This window comes from Octopus bimaculoides, chromosome 13 (genome assembly GCF_046866305.1).
Source record: "Octopus bimaculoides isolate indiv1 chromosome 13, ASM4686630v1, whole genome shotgun sequence".
Lineage (NCBI taxonomy): Eukaryota > Metazoa > Mollusca > Cephalopoda > Octopoda > Octopodidae > Octopus > Octopus bimaculoides.
Genome location: NC_142940.1, coordinates 63,236,759 through 63,259,906, shown reverse-complemented (window position 1 = coordinate 63,259,906; position 23,148 = coordinate 63,236,759). Strand labels below are relative to the sequence as shown.

At 35.3% G+C, this 23,148-nt stretch overlaps 1 protein-coding gene across 8 annotated transcripts in view; it reads left to right on the top strand.

Annotated features, from left to right (window-relative positions):
- The window catches only part of LOC106884332 (glycine receptor subunit alpha-2), a 205,469-nt gene that overhangs the window by 148,191 nt on the left and 34,130 nt on the right, over positions 1-23,148 (top strand). For all 8 annotated transcript variants that reach the window (XM_052972553.2, XM_089361978.1, XM_052972552.2 and 5 more), the window contains one exon: positions 6,563-6,630. In XM_052972553.2, coding sequence (XP_052828513.1) covers positions 6,563-6,630 — 68 coding nt within the window. The remainder of the gene's footprint in view (positions 1-6,562; positions 6,631-23,148) is intronic.

Sequence of the window (23,148 nt, the reverse complement as noted above, 5' to 3'; positions counted from 1 at the left end):
TGTATAGATAGATAGAGAGATAGACAGATAGAGAGATAGACAGATAAGTAGACAGACAGTTAGATAGATAGATACATTTCTTTTATTAGCCACACAGGGCTCAACGAAGATGGGACAAATACAATGTAGAGCTTTTCTTTTTGGGAGGGGGAAGGAAGGAACAAAAAAAAAAAAAAAAAAAAAAAAAATTGGTGGTGTCGATCAAAAGGGATCGTAGGAAGGGAAAAAGGGGCAGTTCGATCAAAAGGGATCGAAAAAAAAAGAAAAGGAAAGGCCGATCAATAGGGATCGTGTATCACACAGTAATGTTCTCGTGTAAAAAGAGGGGAGGACAGTTTAGGTTTAGCCGTGGAAGGAAAAGCCTACGGAAAAGACCACGGTAACCTTGGTCAATATTCTCATTGAAGAAACTATAACAGTAAGTGACTCTCTTTTGCCTTTTTGTTTTATTTTTTTTTCTTGTTCATAGGGTTATGCTCAAGATGGCTCCGTCGTTCACACGTGCCATCCTTGCTACATTCACCCATCTTTTTTTGAAGCATTCACTAGACAAGACTTCCCTTTCTACTCTCAACTTCCTCTTCAGGTGATACTTGAAGAAGTTGATGAGAGATTGCCCAGAGAGGAAAGTCTTTGTCTCTAGACCTTTCAGACGCGTCCACCATACACATTCTTTCGCCATAGCCACAAGTACGATGAAAATAGCTCTTCCTTCCCGTTTAAAGGAAGGAGGCGCGACAATATTCACGATAGACTCGGCTGATAGACCGACTCGTCCCACACGCGATAGCAGTTGTTCGACGTAAGCCCACAGCTCGGAAATGGTGGGACACTGTACGAGTGCGTGCAGAACGGTTTCGTCGCTCTGCCGGCATCTCGGACAGGTCGGCCCCGTGTTTCTCGAGCCATGCCTGTAGAGCTTATCCCGAACGGGTAGTGCTTCTCGATAGCACTGCCAGGCCAGGGATCTCTGGAAGTTGTCCATAGGTCCCAGCCCGAAGTTAGATAGATAGATAGATAGATAGATAGATAGATAGATAGATAAATAGATAGATAGATAAATAGATAGATAGATAGATAGATAGATAGATAGATAGATAGATAGGTAGGTAGATAGATAGGTAGATAGACAGATGGACAGGCAGGCAGGCGCATAGACAGACATACAGACAAACAGACAGACAGACAGATAGATAAATAGATAGATAGATAAATAGATAGACAGACAGACAGATATATATATATATATAGATAGATACATAGATAGATAGATAGATAGATAGATAGATAGATAGATAGATAGATAGATAGATAGATAGATAGACAGAGAGATAGATTGATAGACAGGTAGTGAAACAGACAGATAAGCCGACATTTAGTTATGTAAAAAAAAAAATGATTCCTTCACTTGTATAACATTGAAACTGTTCAACATTATATTCATTTAAGTTTTGTAATAATTCGCTAAGATAATAATTCGCTCTTACGTGTCGAAACAATACTGTTCTGAGCTGGTAAAAATGTATACAAATACTACAAGTGATATAGAGAAAGCCGACGTTTCGGATGCTTGTCTTTCTTCGGAAGAAAGGAAAAGTGGATGTCTTTTTAATGCGGTGTAATATTACATGGTCGGTGCATAAGTCTAATAGATGCTTTCTACCAAAATGCTTTTAGTTATACGTTATGTTACCTTATTTGTCCAAAAATCAAAAAATAAATATGGCATTATTATTAATCATTAAATTGTGGACACAGTTCGAGAGAAATTATTAAGTCGCATAACTGAATGGATGTATAAAAACGTTTTTAGATGAAACTATTTGGAGTACCCATTGACACCGAAATGAATAAATTTGTGTTTCTGTGTGAGAGTGCGCGTGCGCATGTATTCATATTTTTTTCGGAGCAGAGGTAGTATGGTGGCGGTGTGGTGTAGACGGTTGTGCTCTTAACAAAACGAAATTCTGTTAGATCCATCGTACATTTACACATCCCGGATATGACATTTCATACTGGAATAATATAATGTCGATGTTATTTCGAATCACGCTTCACTGCTCTTTCTCTTTCTGTTTTTGCTTCTTCTCTCTCTCCACTTCTGATCTTTCTCTTTCTTCTCTCTCATCCACAACATGTGTCTATCTGTGTTTCATCATCGAACGAACGAACAAGCCATCATGATTATTTTTGGCATAAATTTATCTAAACATATCTCCAAAATAACATTATGAACGCTTGGCGACCTTTTCTAGTTCAATGTAAGAGTCTTACCTACGATAGAGTTTGTCATAAAAGTATTTTTAGTAACTTACAATTGAATGAGATAGGTTATAAGAGTTCAATATCAAGTTAAGTAGTGTCAACCAAGGACTGTCTAGTTCTTCCTGCTAAACGAGGACTTTATAGTGTATCAAAATTGATTTAAGCAAGTGTTAAATAAGGACGTCTATAAAAGTTCACTATTGATCCAAGACAGCGTCAAATGGCTGGTTTATAGGAGTTGTATGTTTGTTTCAAGGAGCATTAGTCGAGGACAGTAGAGGATTCGGTATGTTATTGATTATAAATTGGTGTTTTTAGGAGTTCGATATTGATGTGAAGCAGTGTTAAATGGGTAGTTTAGAGTTCTTCAATATTGATTTAAACCGATGCCAAATAAAAACTTCAACGGAATCCGATTAGGATTTCTTAGGTCTTTTATGTCTGTCACGAATACACATGACCATTAAGCCGAAGTTCATTTGGTCTCCATGGTCAATAAGCAACCGAAAGCACAGCCGTCCGCTTCCTCACCAGTCCGTCGCAGAGTTAGCTGCAACTCATTTCCAGGTTAATGGATTTGGTAAAAATAAAGTTGTTTTGCTCAAGAACAAAATGTGACACCCGGTTTGGGAATCGCGACTCGAACGCACTATCTGGTACTTCTTTTCAACTGGGCAGCGATTTTCTGATTAGGCAGCGAAACCGAATCGTGAATTAATTTGTCCCAGAACTTACAGCTTACTTACGGTCCTTCTTGAGTTTATTTCTTATTGATGAATGGTGGTTAAGATTAAAGTTTGCATTGCGAATGAGTAAGTAGATAAGTCTTGGAAATGTCAACATATGAAAACAGATGATAGACTTGTGATCAAACACATGTTGATCATGCATACATACATACACACGCAAACACACACACACACACAGACTCACACACACACACACAGACTCACACACACACACACACAAAATACGTATCCGCACTACATACATTCACACACATAGGCCCATAAAGTCACATAAATTACACACATACCGTCCATGCATACTTACACATACACACATGCACACACACACACAAACACCCCCCTCCATACACACAGAGTCGTATTTGTTCAAGATGTCTCAATTATATAATATAAATAATCTGTCAATTTTCAGCCATTCTTAGAGTGAATAAAAAAAGACACAATCTTGTTGAAACGTTTTAATGTTTAATGGCCAATGTCTTTAAAATAACCAGAAGATAAAAAGAATTTTCCGTCTTCAAAATACTCTCGTTTTTTCTGTCTCGTTTTGAAAAATACTCAGACCATCTTTGACAGTTTAAAGTTGTTGATCGGATATAAAGTAGGAACTTCGTCATACAACAAAGTGAGAGGTTGTTGTTGTTGTTGCCCTTATTTACTTCTCGGTTACGCCTAATCGATCAACTCTGTAACTAAGGTGTTGCAGTTATTAGTCTGCGGCCATGCTGGGACTCCGTCTTGAACAATTTTAGTCGAACGAATCGACCGCAGTGCTTATCATTCTTAAGCCTGCCACTTATTCGATCCCCCTGTATTTGCCAAACCGCTAAGTTATGAAGACGTGGACACACCAGCACAAGTTGTCAAGCAGTGGTAGGGGACAAACATGCATACACACACACACTCATACACACGCACATATGTATGCATGTATGTATGTATGTATGTATGTATGTATGTATGTATGTATGTAGGTATGTGTATGCATGACGGGTTTCTATCAGTTTCTGTCTACTGAATCCACTCACAAGTCTTTGGTCGACCGGAGGTTATAGTAGATGACACTTGTGCCACGCAGTAAGACTGAACCCGGTCAGGAAGCAAACGTCTTACAATGCAGCCAATGATGGGATCGTCCAATGATCAAACGCTATATACCTCGGACCTCTTTATCTCCTTCCAGGTATTCTTCAGGTTAAATCAGAATAGACAGGGTTTTCGTTCTTTGTCTTGATAATTAAATCTAATTAATTGTTTTTTTTTTTTTAATTTCTTAGTCTGTTCAGTCATGTCTCAGCTGATTTTAGTTACGTCGGGGTCGTAGTGTACCTTCTTTGGTAGACTTTTGGTACCGTTTCTTTTTCGTTTTCGCATCGATTCTCCAGCAGATATAGCTACTTAATCGTTTCTGTGAATATACTTAAACTTGGCAAGGTCTTTCTGTCAGAAATTATACGGTAATTTGTCTCACAGCAATTGGCTGTTTAGAGTGGACATGGTATAAGTATTCTTTCATTATTTCAAGTTCGTAATTATTCCTGGCTAGGTATTGCCAGTTTCTATTATTAGAATAGAGCGTTCGAACCATAGTTAGCTTTCAACCTCTCTTTTCGTTGTCTTGTGGTATTATTTACCACATAATATTATTTTCCTCCGTTATTTTCTCTTTGATATATTTAAGAATTCAGTTATGATTATTTTTGTCAATGAACAATATAATGATAGAGGTAATCCTGAAGGTATTAAAATATGCATTAACAATTAAACATGTAAGTCAACCGAAAGGTTTCAAATCAACCGAATTCTTAAATTTATACCAGTAATTAAGCCACATTATGATCCAGTTTCTATACACCTCTCATTACATCGAGAACTCTGATTAATAAAATGTATGCAGATAACTTAATACACCTTGTAAATCATTCATCCATTAATACTGATCATTGACTGCATTATCATACAATTAAGATTCCATACTTTCACAACCAAACAGCTGGAATGAACGACTGGTAAGAAAGGTTCTTAACTCTATCATTAAATTCAATCAAATACGTCGCCGAGTTTTACAGATTTCCGTTTCAATTGCCCAAACTAGCCACAGTCCTTGTGAGCATCGCAGTAACGTATTCACCAGGCGACAGCACGTTATACATTATATAGCACTAATAAAGCGGCGAGCTGGCAGAAACGTTAGCACGCCGGGCGAAATGCTTAGTGGTATTTCGTCTGTCTTTACGTTCTGAGTTCAAATTCTGCCGAGGTCGACTTTGCCTTTCATCCTTTCGGGATCGCTAAATTTCGGGCCTTGTGACTAAACTAGAAAAGAATATATAGAATTAATTGCACAAACGTTATCCACTTTCGTTTATCACATCATAAATAGAAGTCGACGAGTAAGCATCAAATTAGAGAAAGGTATACAACTAGAAAAGGCATCTACCGAATAGTTTCAACTAGAAAAAGCAGTAAAATCCTCTCAAATCTCTTCCTTCTCTCTTAAAGAAAGGGAAGATCACAACGACCAATGTAATCCTATAGAAAAAGACATGTAGGTCGAGTCATATTCGAAATATCTTTGACCATAGATTTGCTCAATCAGTGCTTTTATGCTTTACTTGTTTTAGTCATTAGACTGCGGCAATGCTGGGGTACCAACTTGAATGATTTACTCAAACAAATAATAAGTGTCTTGTTCAAGGAACACAACGCGTCGCAGGAATTGAACTCACGACCTTGCGATCTTTAGTCGAATACCCTAACCACTAAGCCACGCGCTTTCACAAACATACAGACATTTAGCAATGGATATGAATTATCATTATTTGTCCATGCGGTCATCCGTATTATTACGGTCGAAGCCTTTGTTGCAGTTATAGTTGATGTTATAGTTGTGCTTCATTCTATACTTGTAGATTTAGTTCCAGTCGGAGGTTTGCTTTGATTTTAGTAGCGTTCGTTGTAGTTCCCGTACTAGAATTAGTAGTAGTTAGACGTGATTTTCGTTTTATCAGCGGTTTTAGTAACAGCCATCGTCACTGTTACAGCGGTGGTTTTAGTTATAAATGTGTTTTAATTTCCATACAACTTTGGCCATAGTCGGAGTCAAGTTTAATTTGCTCTACTACGCTTGATTATCTTTGTATAGTAGGGATTTGTGTGTGTGTGTGTGTGTGTGTGTGTGTGTGTGTGTGTGTGTGGAGGTGCGTGGCTTAGTGGTTAGGGTGTCAGCATCATGATCGTAAGATTGTGGTTTCGATTCTTAGACCGGATGACGCCTTGTGTTCTTGAGCAAAACTCTTCGTTTCACGTTGCTCCATAAAATAACACATGCGAAACAGAGGCGAACACGCAATACAGAGGTCAGATAACAACGAGGCCTATACTCTCAGTTTTATGATCATCGCTCCAGAATTTATATGAGCCTGGCCCAATCTATTTTTAAAGTTATTTATTATTCTTGTTCATGAAATTGATATAAAATATATACAAATGGCGAAAATGCAATGAAAATATATCACAATTTATCAGACTTTTTATCTATTTTTCAGATGTACCGACCAAAGTAAAAGTACACATGTATGTCAACAGTTTCGACTCAATTCGAGAATCATCCATGGTAAGTGAATAAATGTTTGATTGAAATCATTGGGGTTAGTGAGATCAAAACAGAAACGATGGCGTTTAATTAAATGCTATATCCGGCCTGATCGATCAACGTTAGTTATGCTCATGTTACCTTGGCACAAAGGATATTTGATAAAAAGATGTATGAGAATTATTACGTCAGCCGATAAATAATAATAACGAATGTCTTCAAGTTTATCCGCTTATCTCTCAATTCATTCAAAACGAAAATAGAGTTTATATATATGGGCAGATATTCCACCGCGCGCGCGCGCAAACACACATACACACGCACACAATCATACACACACACACACACACACACACAATCATACACACACACACACACACACACACACACACACACACACACACACACACACACACACACACACGTCAAGAGAGATATACACATATAGATATATAAGAGTTTTGGGACAGTTAAAGGAAATTCTGCGGCTATAGTTCCCTGGAAAAGATTGCATGGCTCAGTTAAGCGAAATGTCTGTATCTTTTAGTGCGTACTTTTCTGGAAAATTTATGGTCTCTCCGCAAAAATCCAAACCCAAATTTTATTTCATTTGCTTTGCGGGAACGACTGTTTTAACGAAGTCGCGTCTTGTCCCAACCTTCGGAACGCGGAATAGATAAAACAGGGGACAACGTGATGGCCGGTGACTGATTATTATTGTACATATTTTTTAAAGGCAGCGAGCTGACAGAATCGTTAGCACGCCAGGTGAAGTGCTTAGCGGTATTTTCTCTGCTGCTACGTTCTGAGTACGTTTTGAGTACGTTCAGCTACGTTCTGAGTACCAATTCCACCGAGGTCGACTTCGCCTTTCATCCTTTTGGGGTTGATAAATTAAGTACAAGTGAAACACTGGGGTCGATGAAATCGACTAGTCCCTTGACCCCAAATTTCAGACCTTGTGCATATAGTAGAAGGCATTATTGTCCATATTTTAATTGTAGCACTCCGTCGGTTACGACGACGAAGGTTCGAATTGATCCGGTCAACGGAACAGCCTGCTCGTGAAACTAACGTGCAAGTGGCTGAACACTCCACACGTAACAAAATACACACATATATATAGACGTATGTGTTCTTGTGTGTGTGTTAGAAATAAATACTTCGCATATATATTCTCAGGATTCGTGTGTAGTGTATCTATACGCGGTCGAAGGGCTTACTAAAAATAGCAGCCAAATCTCCTTCATAATAAATCATACTCTCTTAAATATCGACAGAAACAATAAACAATGTCTCGCTTAACCATAAAATGGTGGTGACTCTAATGACTTTCAACTTAAGAGGTTTTCTCGGTCAGCTTTGAACTGTTGTTTAAACAACAACAATGGCGACAACATTAGATGTAACAACGAACAATTTTTAATACGACTCATGAATTATATGAATCTAACATTCATGCAACAATGTAGAGTATTTGTAAGAATTCAGACAACGCAAAATCAATATCCTTATGACACCGAAAAGAAAACCAATTTTAGCACCAAAACTGACAAATTCTGCTCCAGCGTTTGACACCGTATTGTAACTCGAAGACAGGAGTGATGTGTTTACAATGTCTTTTACATACACACGTTAATAATGGATTTCAAAAATTACTATTCTATATTCTATATTCTATATTCACAATAGTTTCTGAGCCGAGTAATTGGTACCAACATGCTATAGACTGGAATAATAACGTTTTCAAAAACAATATTAGAATGGAAAGTCTGAGACATTTCATAGTTGATGAAATTGGTGAGAAGGCCGTGGACGATTGTCGAATAATGTTAATCGAATAATGTTAACGACCATTTTGCCACAAAAAAAAAGCCATTCATAAGCGTACATGCATAGACATACATCTAAACGGACGAAGATGCAGAGTCGCAAATACGAGATCGAAATACAGACAAATGGATACGTCAACCTTCAACAATTACTAATTATCTACAAAGCTTAAACGAAAACCAGAATCTCGTTGTGCTCCCATATATGCATTGATGCTCCTACTACACACAAATACAAACACATTCCAGCTAATTGTTTGCTAAGAGGTGAATCACAAGTACCTCTTGCATTGTTAGTGTTTCAATCCCGTTCCACGTCTGCTCAGGTACTTTGAAACCACATATCACACCGTCTAAGCTTATGCAACCCATATACATCTCTTTTTTACATTGTCTCAAAACAATGGCGACAGTCACTATGAAAGGGAGCCTCATTGAAACAGAGAAAATTAATCTGCTTAACCTTTATTGATTATTAAACTTCTTATAGCATTATATAACATTTTTTCTGGAATGGTAACAATTATTATTATTATCTAAGTTTCACATAATATTTAACAAGTTGCCTACATTAAACTTAGAATCAAACGCAGTCCATAAGTATAATTCTCAAAATATCTCTTGAAGAATTGGTCGACCCGAGCGAGGCTATAGCAGAAGACACTTTCCCAAGGTGTCACGCAGTGGGACTGAACACGGAACAATGTGGTTAAGAAGCAAGCTTCTTAGCACACAGCCACGCATGCGCCTATATTTATATACATATTTATTTTTAATTCGCTCCAACAGATTCTTAGGTGAATATGCGAATTGCAATTGTATTTTGTCTGAAATGATAAGTTGCCCTCCGATGGCGAAAAGCAACAGCGGTTAACATATTCAGCTTCGGATCTGTCGAATAACAATGCATATATATGTCTTTATATCTAAATTGTTACCGCTAAAATTTCGCAAAAATATTACAGCCATTGTCTCTGCATAATATTCCACACAAATAAAGATATAATACTCGAAAATGGTATAAACTATAATTTCCACCAATTCCACTTCAATTAGTTCCATTTCAGGTGCACGAACAGACAACCGCCTTCCGCCTTTCTCTTTAACTCATAATTACTTATCAAAAAGAACAATGGATGTCTTTACATGCAAAATAAAGTTGTAGTGGCTACGAAATTGCTAAAAAACAGTGGGAATGTACGGATGACAGTGTTGGTAATAGATGGATTAAATTCTGTTATATGGAATTGTGTACAGGTGTTGTTTATTAATAATTGCACATGAATCACTTTATTGCAAAGCAGTATCGCTTACTAATGGAAGAAAATAGCTTTCTTTGTTGAAGGATGAGACGACCAGAGATATCCATGCCCACCCAAGTCTTAATCTCATTTTGAAGGGAGAATTGGTTAAACAGTGTCACCCCTCTTTCTCTTTCTATTTATCTACTTCTATATTTCCCTCTTTCTCTGTCATTTATTTCTCTCCATCGCTGTTTCTCTCTCTCTCTCTCTCCTTATGATCGTGAGCCGACCTACCTAAGCACTGAACCACGCGCCTTCACTCATATATATATATATATATATATATATATATATATATATATATATATATATATATATATATATATATATATATATATATATATATATATATATATATATATATATATATACATATATATATATTATATATATACTCGACGGGCTTCCTTCAGTTTCCGTCTAAGAAATCCACTGGCAAGGCTTTGGTCGGCCCGAGGCTATAGTAGAAGATACCCAAAGTACCACGCAGTGGGACTGAAATCGGAAGCATGTGGTTGAGAAACAAGCTTCTTAGCATGCACCTATAGGCACTCCTGCGCCTGGTTATATATACACACACACACATACACACACACACACACACACACACACACACATATATATATATATATATATATATATATATATATATATATATATATATATATATATATATATATATATAGTATGTGTGTGTGCGTATGGATGTTTATTAAAACGCAATTACAGGGATACATGATCATGTTTCTGTAAACCAACTAATCACAGTGAAAATTAATTGCAATATTCCAATTAGCTCTCTCTGAGATTACTTAGTAATTAATATACATTTCGTGATAACAAAATATATATCTTAATTACCAAGTTATTAAAACTTCCCTTGAGAAGAGAGTACAAAAACAAATGCCTACCGGTAATGGCTAGACACACTGAATTGAAGCGAAGAATTTCTAGAAATTAAGCAAGATCTCCACGGTTAGAATAATGTCTTTCAGAGAGAGAAGGTAATATGAGTTTTGTTTTGGAGACGGGTTGTAGTTACAGAGGTGTTGCGGCATCAGTTTGGTCATATTTGCATCACAGGCACCTATTCTTTTATTTGTTTTAGTCATTTGACGGCGGCCATGATGGAGCACCGTATCTAGTCGAACAAACCAACCCCAGGACTTATTCTTTGTAAACCTAGTACTTATTCTATCGGTCTATCTTGCCGAACCGCTAGGTTACGGGTACGTGAACACACCAGCATCGGTTGTGAAGCGAAACACTAACATACACACACACGCTCACACACACATACGCACACACAGACACACAAACACTGACACACACACACACACACATATATATATATATATATATATATATATATATATACGACGGGCTTCTTCCAGTTTCCTTCTACCAAATCCACTCACAAGGCTTTGGTCGGGCCGAGTTTATAGTAGAAGACACTTACCCAAGATTCCAGACAGTGGGACTGAACCCGAAACCGTGTGGTTGGTAAGCAAGCTACTATACCCTTTTACCCGCACCCACTTATTACACTTGGTATAACACTAGTGTAACAATAATTGGGTACCCTCCCAACAGTATATTGGATAGATACTATCCCTTAGTGGGTTGAATCCTCAACCCATAACTCTCTGGCATTATATATAAATCTATATAATGAACACGTTTATGAAATAAAAATAGTAATCAATGTTATGATTATACGTTCAATGGACGTGATTTTAGCGTTGGTAGCAAGAGATGAAACGTCTATCGATTTGTAACCGAATCCTGATGGTAACTTTTAACTACATTAAAATTGTTGGGACGCAGTTACACTCTTCTCCCGAGAGAATGCAACCTATTTCTATATTTCTGCAATGTAAACGTATTCAGGACAGAGCTGACCTTCTTGACATTGCCGTGCAAAGCTAGCCGTGCAGATTAATTACCTGGGGCCCTGAAACGGCGTTTATAAGATTATATTTGTAACGAATATAACGATCATAACATAGATATTTTTAGTTTTAGATAACAAAGGCATAGGAGCTATGTTTAATTAAATACGAGGTTAAGTCAGAAACTATACGCTCTCTTGTTTCAGTCATTTATTGAAACAAAGGCACGGGTTGAATTATTACATTTTGTCGAAAGTGCGGATAATGTCTGATTTCCCCTAGTTTATACTAAGACAAATCCACTGTTGTAATCCTTAATGTCGAATTATTATAACGCCCCCTTCAATATAACAGTATAGTTTATAATGGTCACATTGCCTCGGCTTTTGTTTGTTGATTTATGTGCCAAACACTCGTGATGTTAAGAATTATTATATCAATGTTAAGGTCCTCCGTGGTGTCATTAAAATAATTTTTTATATATTCCATACTTTATCGTTAAGCTGTGGGCTTGTCATTAAAAACCAGCCCTATAATCAAAATTATCTCAACCGTAATACCGTATATAGTATTGCATTTTTAAGTGTGACTTTCTTTTTGAAAATGTTACATCCTGTTTTAAGGGACGTATGACTACAATTTCGAGAACGTCGAATGATCACGTAGAAGGCTTGTCGTTCGCTAATTTGACTAACATATTAATTCCGGTTCTTGCTGACGCATTATATATTCGGCACACACTTGCCATTCCCCCTTACTCTGTTTTCACTGGGCGAGTAGATAATTCCGTAACTTCATGATAAGTATTGATTTATTAAAGACGAGGTTTGTGTCAGGTAACAATAGTCTTGCTATCGAAGTTGTATGATGGGTTGAAGTTAGAGGCTGCTCGGCTTTCTAGCATTCTGAAGGTGGATATATAATATTACCAGTGAAATACTGTAATTTTTCCATGGAGTAGTTATGTTTCAGTCTCATAATATATAACAGTGATCTGCTACTGAATTTTGCTTCAATTCAAGAAGGGTTGCTTATCCGCTTAATCAATCATTCTGATATATTTATGGTATTTCGTGCAAAAAATAAAAGCTATAAATAAATAACAAACAACAGAAAACGATATACATTTCATGTCAGTCATATATGAAAACATGTACATATAACACACACTATTTTCCTAAATTCCTACATTATGTACACATGTATGTATGAATGTATGCGTGTATGCATAAACACATACATATATATATACATATACATATATATGTGCGTTAGCTGTGTTTATATACATGCAGTTCTATGCGCATATATATTATCACATATATATTACACACACACACACACACACACACACACACACACACACACACACACACACACACACATATATATATATATATATATACAAATATACATACATATATGTGTATATATAAATACATACGTGTGATTGTGCGCGCGCATGCACGTATGCGTGTATAAGCTATTTCGGGCTTTACAGTATTGTGTTTGGAATGACCGAATAAGTTATTGCAAAAAGTGTTTATTCAGTAAAGAAAGTCACAGAGCCCTACATATCAACGCGCACCAAACATTCAGAGACTCTTCTGCCATCAAAGTTAATTGCGAGTTGTAATCTACAAATGTATCTGATAAGCTATTAATTCATCAAAGACATCGTCATAGTATAAAATATACAGCTTTGATACGTTGTTCAGCAATCAAAATATCATTAAGAGCTTTGGTTGTGACTATTTGTGACATTCTATGGTCACGTAAGTGAAAATATTGACACGAGACCCGAATCATTTAACGTTTCTTAGTTTTACTACGCATCTGTAAAAGCACACATTCCACAAGTTATTGATTTTCAAATAAATTTATACTCTGAGGTTTTTACATTCAGTAAGAGTAACGACGAGCGGAACAAATATTTGAACGTACTAACAAGGGTGGCTCTGAGCAGTAGCTTGAGAAGTTTGAGATAAAAGCCACATTCTCACAAATAACCTCTTTCGTCGTGGATAAAATAAAATATGTTTACTAATATATACACTATGCAGGATGTGATGCGCCATAACTGGAAGGCTTTGCTTTGTTCATAATTTGGCTCAATGGGTTATAGAGACATCGTAATTGAACGTGTTGGGATAAATAACGATATCTCATTTAATTGAGATATTTAGGTATCATTTGAAATAAATCTCTTGTCATTAAACATTGATTTTTAACTGTGAAATGTTAAGTAAATATTCACGTAATACCAAGAAAGACAGCTTAAAGTGTAGAATAGTTTAAAATGTATTAAAATAGAAAAAAAAATGAACAGATTATTCTTCGACAACTAAATGACATCAATATATGGTGTCTGATTTAAATAAAAGTGTTAATTACGTCGTAAGAATTTAGAAACTTTTGAGAGAACGTGAAATAATTCCTCTTTGATAGTAGAACTCGAAGCAAATAAATATCGTATGCGGTTAAAAATCCTCTGGAAAAAAAAATTGGTTTTGACCTATTATTTACACGCTGTTATTTATAGCTTTATCTTGTTTGTTGTTAACACAACGTTTCGGCTGATATACCCTCCAGCCTTCATCAGGTGACTTGGGAAAATTTCGAACCTGGGTTCTTATTACTAAGGTATTTTTCGATCTTCTTCTTCTTCTTCTTCTTCTTCTTCTTCTTCTTCTTCTTCTTCTTCTTCTTCTTCTTCTTCTTCTTATTATTATTATTATTATTATTATTATTATTATTATTATTATTATTATTATTATTATTATTATTATTATTATTATTAATCACTACGCCATATACCCACGGGTATATGGCGTTGTGGTTAAGAACGCGGGCTACTAACCCCAAAATTCCGAGTTCGATTCCAATAATAATAATAATAATAACATAAAAAAATACGATTCTCACCCAACCTTGGCTTGCATGTATTACTGTTCGCCCGTCTCAACATTCTGAGTTCAAATTTTGCCGAGGTCGACTTTGCCTCTCATCCTTTTGGGGTCGATAAATTAAGCACCAGTGAACCACTTGGGTCGATGCAAATCGACTAGTCCCCTTTTCCAAAATTTCAGGCCTTGTGCCTTTAGTAGAAAGGATTATTATTATCATCATTGTTGATTTCTATGTCCTAATTATTCATTTATGACATGCGTACGAAATCTCCCGAACAATGAACTAAATCGACATTGAATGCATGAATGCCACAGAATCTATTTTATATAGAAAAAAGAAAGACAAGAAACGGAATGTCGATGTTGAACAGGTGAAGGTTCAACTTAAAAAAATACGGAACGAATCTAAATACAAAATGGTATTTTTTATCTAATGGAAATTAGTTATCGGTTTCGAACGCAGCCAAAAAAAAAAAAAGAAAAAAAGAAAAAGAGAAGAATACTCGTGGTGGGTCACAGTTCATTAAGCCAAATCTAAATCGTAAATGGTTCTAACTCTACGCCACCGACAAAATGGAATAAGAGAATTGTTAATATTTTGTTTCAGTGCAAATCACAAATTATAAATGCGATTCGGACTATTTATTCGTTCCAAGATATGACTTTAATCGTATTTTTTATTGATTAGAAAAAAAATAAAGAAATAAAAACTCAACCATAAATGGATTTTAATTCAACACGCTCAAAAGTAAATGCATTAACTCATTTAGTTGAAGACCGAAGCCATGTGTGCCAGTCATCGGTGATAGAAAGAAGAGGATGCCATATAAGTTAGATTAGATATTTTCAAGTGTTTGTTGGAAAACAAATAATTTCGTCTCATTTGCTCCGGATATCATAAAATGTGGAAGAATCGACGAATTCTCAAGTGGCTTCATTCACTGAATGTCTTACTCCAAGACCCCAAAACTCAGAACAAACATTTAATCGAAACAAGAGAGCAAAGGCAAGAGAGATCAATAAAATTGTGTACGTATATGTTTATGTTCGTGTGTGTGTGTGTGTGTGTATATATATATATATATATATATAGTGAGAGAGAGAGAGAGTGAGAGGGAGGCGGAGAGAGAGAGATGGAGGGGGAGAGAGAGAGATAAAGCAAATAAGTAACAAGGATGTCCAGGTATCAATGCCTGGACATCCTTGTTATTTATTTGCTTTTTATTCATCTTCCTTCGAGCTGAGCGGAAGGGCAGCGGTCCCGCGTTCGTAGGATTGCAGTTTCGATTCCCAGACCGGGCGTTTTGAGTGTTTATTGAGCGAAAACACCTAAAGCTGTTTCATGGGACATTGATGTTCGTCTCCATCTTGCATGAAAGTAAAATACTGCATTTATATACATACATACATACATATATATATATATATATATATATATTTTTTTTTTTTACAAATTAAAAGGGTAAAGGATTATCAATTTATTAATTAATAAATCAATTAACAATTAATAATTTTTACCAAGCCCATCGGTATGAAAGCACCATTATTGGTGGAGAACTTATTTAAAAGCTCATATATATTTATAAATATAATTAAGGGATCAGCAAATATTTGCTTCACCAAATACCGAAGTTCAGAAATTGCAGCTATGATTTATCAATCATAATCCCGAAACGCGTCTACTGTTAAACGTCGGAATTGGTTAGTTTTTCATTGTTTTTTCTTCTTGTTTTTGCCTTTGTGAGTTACAAGTGATGCTATCTGTGGGATTCTCAGCTTTTTTAGCTGCTATTTCTGAACTTCGGTATTTGGTGAAGCAAATATTTGCTGATCCCTTAATTATATATATATATATATATATATATATATATATATATATATATATATATATATATATATATATATATATATATATATATATATATATATATACACACACATACATAGATGCATGCATATATATATACATATATATACATAAACACAGATATATATATATATTTATATATATATATATATATATATATATATATATATATATATATATATATATATATATATATATATGTATATATATATATATATATATATATATATATATATATATATATATATATATATGTATATATATACAGTGGTACATTTGAAATTGACACTTATGCTTACAAGAACAGACACGTATATACATACATGCATGCATACATACATAAATATATTGTGGGGATTCATAAAGGAATCTGAAATCTGTAGGTAATTCTAACTTTCTGTGATTGAAACTGAGCCAAGAACTTATCGATTTTGAAGCGTTTAGAGAAGCAAAATCTTTTCAAAAGCTGTTATTCTTTTCATTCACCGAGAAGAAAAAAAGTAGAAAATTTATCATTTTATTCAAGTATTTTTATCTAGTTTTATATAGTTATATGTATTTTTATGAGTTCAGTCCCCTTGCTCACACAACATCGATGAGGAACGAAATTTTCAAGAAAAAAAAAAAGACAACTCTTTATAATTATTGGCAGCATAAATGATAAAAGGAAAAAATGAAATTATTCAAAATAGACGCCAAAAATATATTTGTTATTATTTTATGAATAAAATATTTTTATGACTAAAAAGTGTGCAGAATATATCCGGCAATGCTTCTCTCCCTTGCAAAAAATACAGAAAAGCCAATGAAAATTAGCTCACAATTCGATCTTTAGACATGTGGCTCTCAAGCGGGGTCCACATGGGGCCCGGGAGTCTTTTGACGCAAGTAAAATTGGGGATCTACAATAGTATTTTATGGGCCCATGAAAATTTAGGTTTAAGCTTTGTTTATTGCAAGGACCAGGTTCTACCGACAACGTATGCATGCATGCACTTGGCTGTTTGTTGTTCTACAATTTCAAGCAACGCTTCATCTTCCACAACAGAAAATCTACGTGGTTTTGGTTTGTTTTCGAGTTTGGTGTCACCTTCCTTGGACTGTCTGAACCAGTTTTAAACCGCAGCGACAGTTGCTGGGGCTTTTACGTCGTTAATTTATTCTGCTGCTGCCCTCACTCTCAGTGCCCCCCCGCCCCCTAATGAGTACTTTTATTAGCTACAGCGTGTGAAGACATTCGATAAGACAGCCGCTTTATTCTTGGTTGATTCCCATACGGAACTCACAAGCTCCTGAATGGTGACAAATGAGCGCAAAGTCTTCGACCTTCGGTGAACAGCTTAAACTCAAAATCCTGCTACTGACTGTCTTTCGCTTGTTCGCGACATAATTTCATTACTGCAGACAATTGGCTTCTATCCCCACCCAGCAGCGACCCCCACCAACACACTGTGTTCTCATCTATCATCAGACTAAAGGGCGGGGGTTGTTTTGATTTTTACACTGCTATACACACACACGCACACACACACACACTTCTCTTCTTCTAATTCGCACTGTGCGCACGTACCTGTGTCTCCCTACGTAGACATACATAATACACACACACACATCGTGCCCATTCTGTTTGCTTCATGTTTATATGATACTTCTGCATTAAAGATATTTGAAAAAAGTATTTCAAAATATAGTTTTCAAAAATATATATATCAATTTTTTATTAAGGATTTCCACAAAAGGTATTAATGCTTCTTTATCACGGAACAGACGATGGAATGGGGTAACTTGTAAATATATTATCATGATTTATTATAGTTCATATTTCTATTGAGCTTGCGGAGCTAATACGTTTCAATTTCTTGTTACTCTTTCTTGTGCGATAAAAATCTTTTCCCATAATCATATTTTATATAATTTTTAAAAACATATATCGTAATAATTATATTAAAAGTTAAAAACCATTTATTTAGCCTGCTATGAAATATATGAAGGTACGGTTGGTGGGGAATGTTGCAAAGACAGAGTGTTTTCTGCTATCTACCTTTACCTAATGGATTATTTTAGATTTTTCGAGGCAGATTAAAATCGTTTTATAGTTTTAATAATTTTATAAAAATTTTACTACGGAAATTATTGCCAAGTTATATATCGTATTTAATTTTCGTACTCGATTTTGACAAATACCAGATGATGATATAAATTGATAATTGCTCGTGACAATTTGTAGTGTTTGTATGTGTGTGTGTGTTTATGTGGGTGTGTGTATGTGTGTGTGTGTGTGTGTGTGTGTGTGTGTGTGTGTGTAAGAGTTTAAAATTGTGTGTAGCTCTAGAGTTAGAGAAAAAGATGGCGCAGAACGCTTACATATAGAAAGTAGAAAATTAGTTTTACATATATTCTATCTATTTATCTGTCTGTCTGTCTGTCTATATCTTCGTCTATCTATCTACCTGTCTGTCTGTCTGTCTATCTATCTATCTCTATATCTATCTGTCTGGTTTGTCTGTCCCTCTGTCTGTCTGTCTGTTTGTCTGTTTGTCCATCCATCCATTCATCCATACATCCATTCGTGTATGTGCGTACACTTATGTATGTGTATCGGTGTTTGCGTGCGTGCGTGCGCGCGTGTGTGTGTGCGTGTTTGTGTTTAAAAATGCGGCTCTAGTATCATGGAAACGATCCGTGGTTGGTCTTTGCGAAACCTGAATGGTAAACGTTATTAGTAATGGCGAGGATGGAGTTTATGATAATTTTAGTAATGACAATGACGGCGATGATAACGATGATGATGATGATGATAATGATGATGATGAGGAGGAGGAGGAGGAGGGTGAGGAGGCAGAAAAGTAGACAGAGGAGGATCCTCGTGAAAGTGCGGATTATTCGAATAATAATAATAATAAAAATAATATCTGTTATCTTGGTTTATATATGTTCATAATTTTTTGATTGAAAATAAAAATTGTTTTCGTTTTTCTAAAATTCAAATACCAAAGATTTTCAGTGATTCTTAGCCATGAGAATATTTCCAAAACAGCTTTTATTTCTTAAATATAAAAAATTCAAATTAAAAAGTGAACATAAGCAAAAATTAGAAACTGCAATCGAATTTAAATATTCCACAAAAAGAAGAAACAACAAAACGTGAAGAAAAAACATATAAAAAAAATCAATGACATAAAACTGGAATATTTAGAAAATATATTTATTAAAAAAAGCAAAATAGTAAAGAAACAAAAATCATTTTAAAATACGACTAACGAAAATGCCACTCGTTGGAATTAACAAAATGGTGTATTTAGGATGGTTAAATCGTGTCCAGTCCAATATCAATTTTAAGTTGTAGAATATAAGTTTGGATTTGGGATTTTGAGCGGATATAATATAATCTTTGAATTGGAAATATTTGAAGGAATCTTTATCGAGAGATTCTTTATCGAGAGAATAGTTTTCTGATAGAGTTTTGGGTGATTGTCCTATGATGATCATCACGAATATTTGTTTTACAAATTTCGAACGGAAAACGCGCGCACACGCACACAAACACAGACACACATGCGCATACATATGTACATATATATATATATGAATACATAGCTACATATATACGCATGCATATACCCATGCACATATATACATATGTATGTATGTATGTATGTATGTATGTATGTATGTATGCATGTATACATTTATGCATGTATGCATATCAGCCCAAATTATAAATTACAGAAAATTATAAAAATCAGATACAGAGCATTTCTCTGTTTCTTTCTCTCTCATTTTTCATTCCACGCTTTATCATCATCATCATCGTCATCATCATCATCATTTCGTTTTTCTTTCGTAAACATGCCAACATCACTAAAATCCAGTTTATTTTTTGTTCTTTGTCTCGTTTAGAAGCAGAAACATTCGTTGGGGGATTTTTATTTGTTTAAAGGAATTCACGAGAATCTTTAACGCAATCTATCATAAAAACTAGTCAACATGACAAAAGAAAAATTCGATTCGCTTTTATTTACTTTTCTCTTAAGCATAAGAAGAAAAAGATCATTAAATTTAAATCCTTTTCTGCTGGTAGTTAAGATTTGCTAAAAATCATCATTATTTGTTATTTATATATTTTTAGAAGTAGGATGCTGTCGATGAAGAACATTAAGGGAGGGCTAAGTCGATGCTGGTTACACATGATCCCGTTGAAACTAAGGATTCTCTACGCGAGTCCTTAGTTTCACGTAGATTCTCACATAATCCGCTAGAAATATTTATGGTAGGACTCTTTTACTCCACAAACCCTAACAAACATACCAGTGTCTTTTTTTTATCGTTAGGTCTTATCTATTTAATCCCATGACTGAACCCGGAACCATGTGTTTGGTAAGCAAGCTACATACCACATACCCACTCATGCACATATATATGTGTGCGTGTGTGCCTGTGTGTGTACATGTGTGCGTGTGTGCCTCTGTGTGTGTGTGCCTGTGTATGTGTGTGTACCTTTGTGTGGTGCACCTGTGTGTGTGTGTGTGTGTGTGCCTGTGTATGTGTGTGTTCCTGCGTGTTCCTGTGCGTGAAATACCGCTAAGCATTGCGACCAGCGTGCTAACGATTCTGCCAACATATAAAATCGTTGGCAAGCCGGACGAAAAGCTTAGCAGTATTTATTCCGGCTTTACATTCTAAGTTCCAATATTGCCGTGGTCGATACTTTGCGTTTCATTATTCCGGGGCCGATAAAATAATTACCAGTCCACTCGCACCCTGCTCCAAAATTTCAGGCCTTGGCCCAGTAGTAGAAAGCGCAGCTTAGTGGTCAGGGCATTCGGCAAATGATCTTCAGGTCATGTGCTCGATAACCAGGCGAGTGATGGACATTTCCTTTCATTTTACTATCCCTCTACTCGTCTATGGACTATATAAACTGAACACTAACTGGTAAGAGTAAAACACATTCCAGACATTTTAAAACTTTGAAACTTTAGAAAGTTAGACTTTGAAATTCGATAAAGGAATTTCGATTGATGTTTAGAGACAGAGACAGGCTTTGCTTTGCCGAAAGGAAAGACACCAATACATACATCAAAGCATGGTCACAGTTATATATATATATATATATATATATATATATATGCACGCACACTCATACACATACATGTCAACTACACGTACTCACTCACTTTGTCCTTCCTCTCTACCGCTCTCACTCTAAATATATATATATACATATCAGCCGAAACGTTGTGTTAACAACAAACAAGATGAGGACGAATATCCGTCAGATGCAAATAATCTAAATAATGTAAATAATGTACATAATTCCCCATCTTTTAAATATAGAACTGTATTGTCGAAGGATAAAGATCTGCATCATGAAACTGGATGAACCTAGAAACACATTTGTTATTAATATTTTCAAACCAGCTTATTACAGTGCTTATCTCATTCCATTATTATTGCCGCGTTTCTTCCTAATTTTATTTTTCAATTTTGCTGAAAATGTTTTGCTGATTAGTCTTATATTTCTAATTTACTTGGATATACTGATCTACGTCGGGGATTTATGTCAACAGTCTCCTTGAATTTTTTATATGTGAGACTGGGAAGACAAATTAATTTATTGTCTAATTTTAATTTCTGAGCTCCATTTTTGTTTTTGTTTCAATGCTTGTCTATCTGTAACTATGGTCGATTTTCTAATTTATAAAAGTCACTGTTTATATAATATGTTTGACTTCATTCAGGTTAGTAATTCTTACACAGAAAATAATTGTATTATCTGATTATTTAGAATTTTTCATATGGAAGCAATTTTTTTCTGAAAGGTAATAATGTTCATGGGGGAGATAATATTGATAGTTAAATCTTGGGTACGGTTCTGAAAGATGCTGCATCCTTAATCTTTCTGGAGACATTTACGTATCTTAAACGTCCATAGCATTTTGAAAAGAAGCCTTCCAGCATGGCGCTCAGCTACTTTTTTAAGTACATTGTTTAATTGTCAATGTTATAAGGATCCAAAATTTGAAACTTCAGTTCTTGTTCATTGAATTTGTTATTCAATATGGCTCTGAAATATAGCGTTTTACTGTCCGAGAAATTACTGTTATATAAAAGAATTTACATAAAAATACTCGGAATACAAACAAAGAAGTGTATTCGGTGGCATAATCCTCGTCACATTAGAACATGATAAGCATAGCCTCATTCTGAAAACAAACCTCAATTTTCACCGGTGCAAATTTTGCATCTGTTTGTCATCTGGTAACTTCCATTCAACGTTAATACCGGTGCTAAGCGCTATATACAGTTTGACCAAGTCATGTTCTTTTCAGCGTATCTGAATAACGAAATACTAATGAAGTAATGTCATTGAATCAACGCCATGCCATTCCTATGTATTTTCTAATGTTACGTTTGGTAGAAATGGCTTCAATACTACGCGAATCTAGAGCGAAAATTCATTGACATTTCTGCGCATGCACATTGCCGCAAGCAGATATTTGGCATGCGCATAATAATATTTTTCATATTAGGAGTACAGGCAGCTGACTTTTTATGAGTAGTTCTGATTAAAGAATTTCATGTGGCGACAGTGAATTGATAAATTTTATGTAGCCTGGCTAGAGAATATTTAATGCTGTTTAACAAAAATGAATGTGTGTACCACATGGCGTCTCGGGGTCCGACATTTGTTGGAGATAAGTCAGGGTTTAGAATGTGCGTAATTTTGTTCCA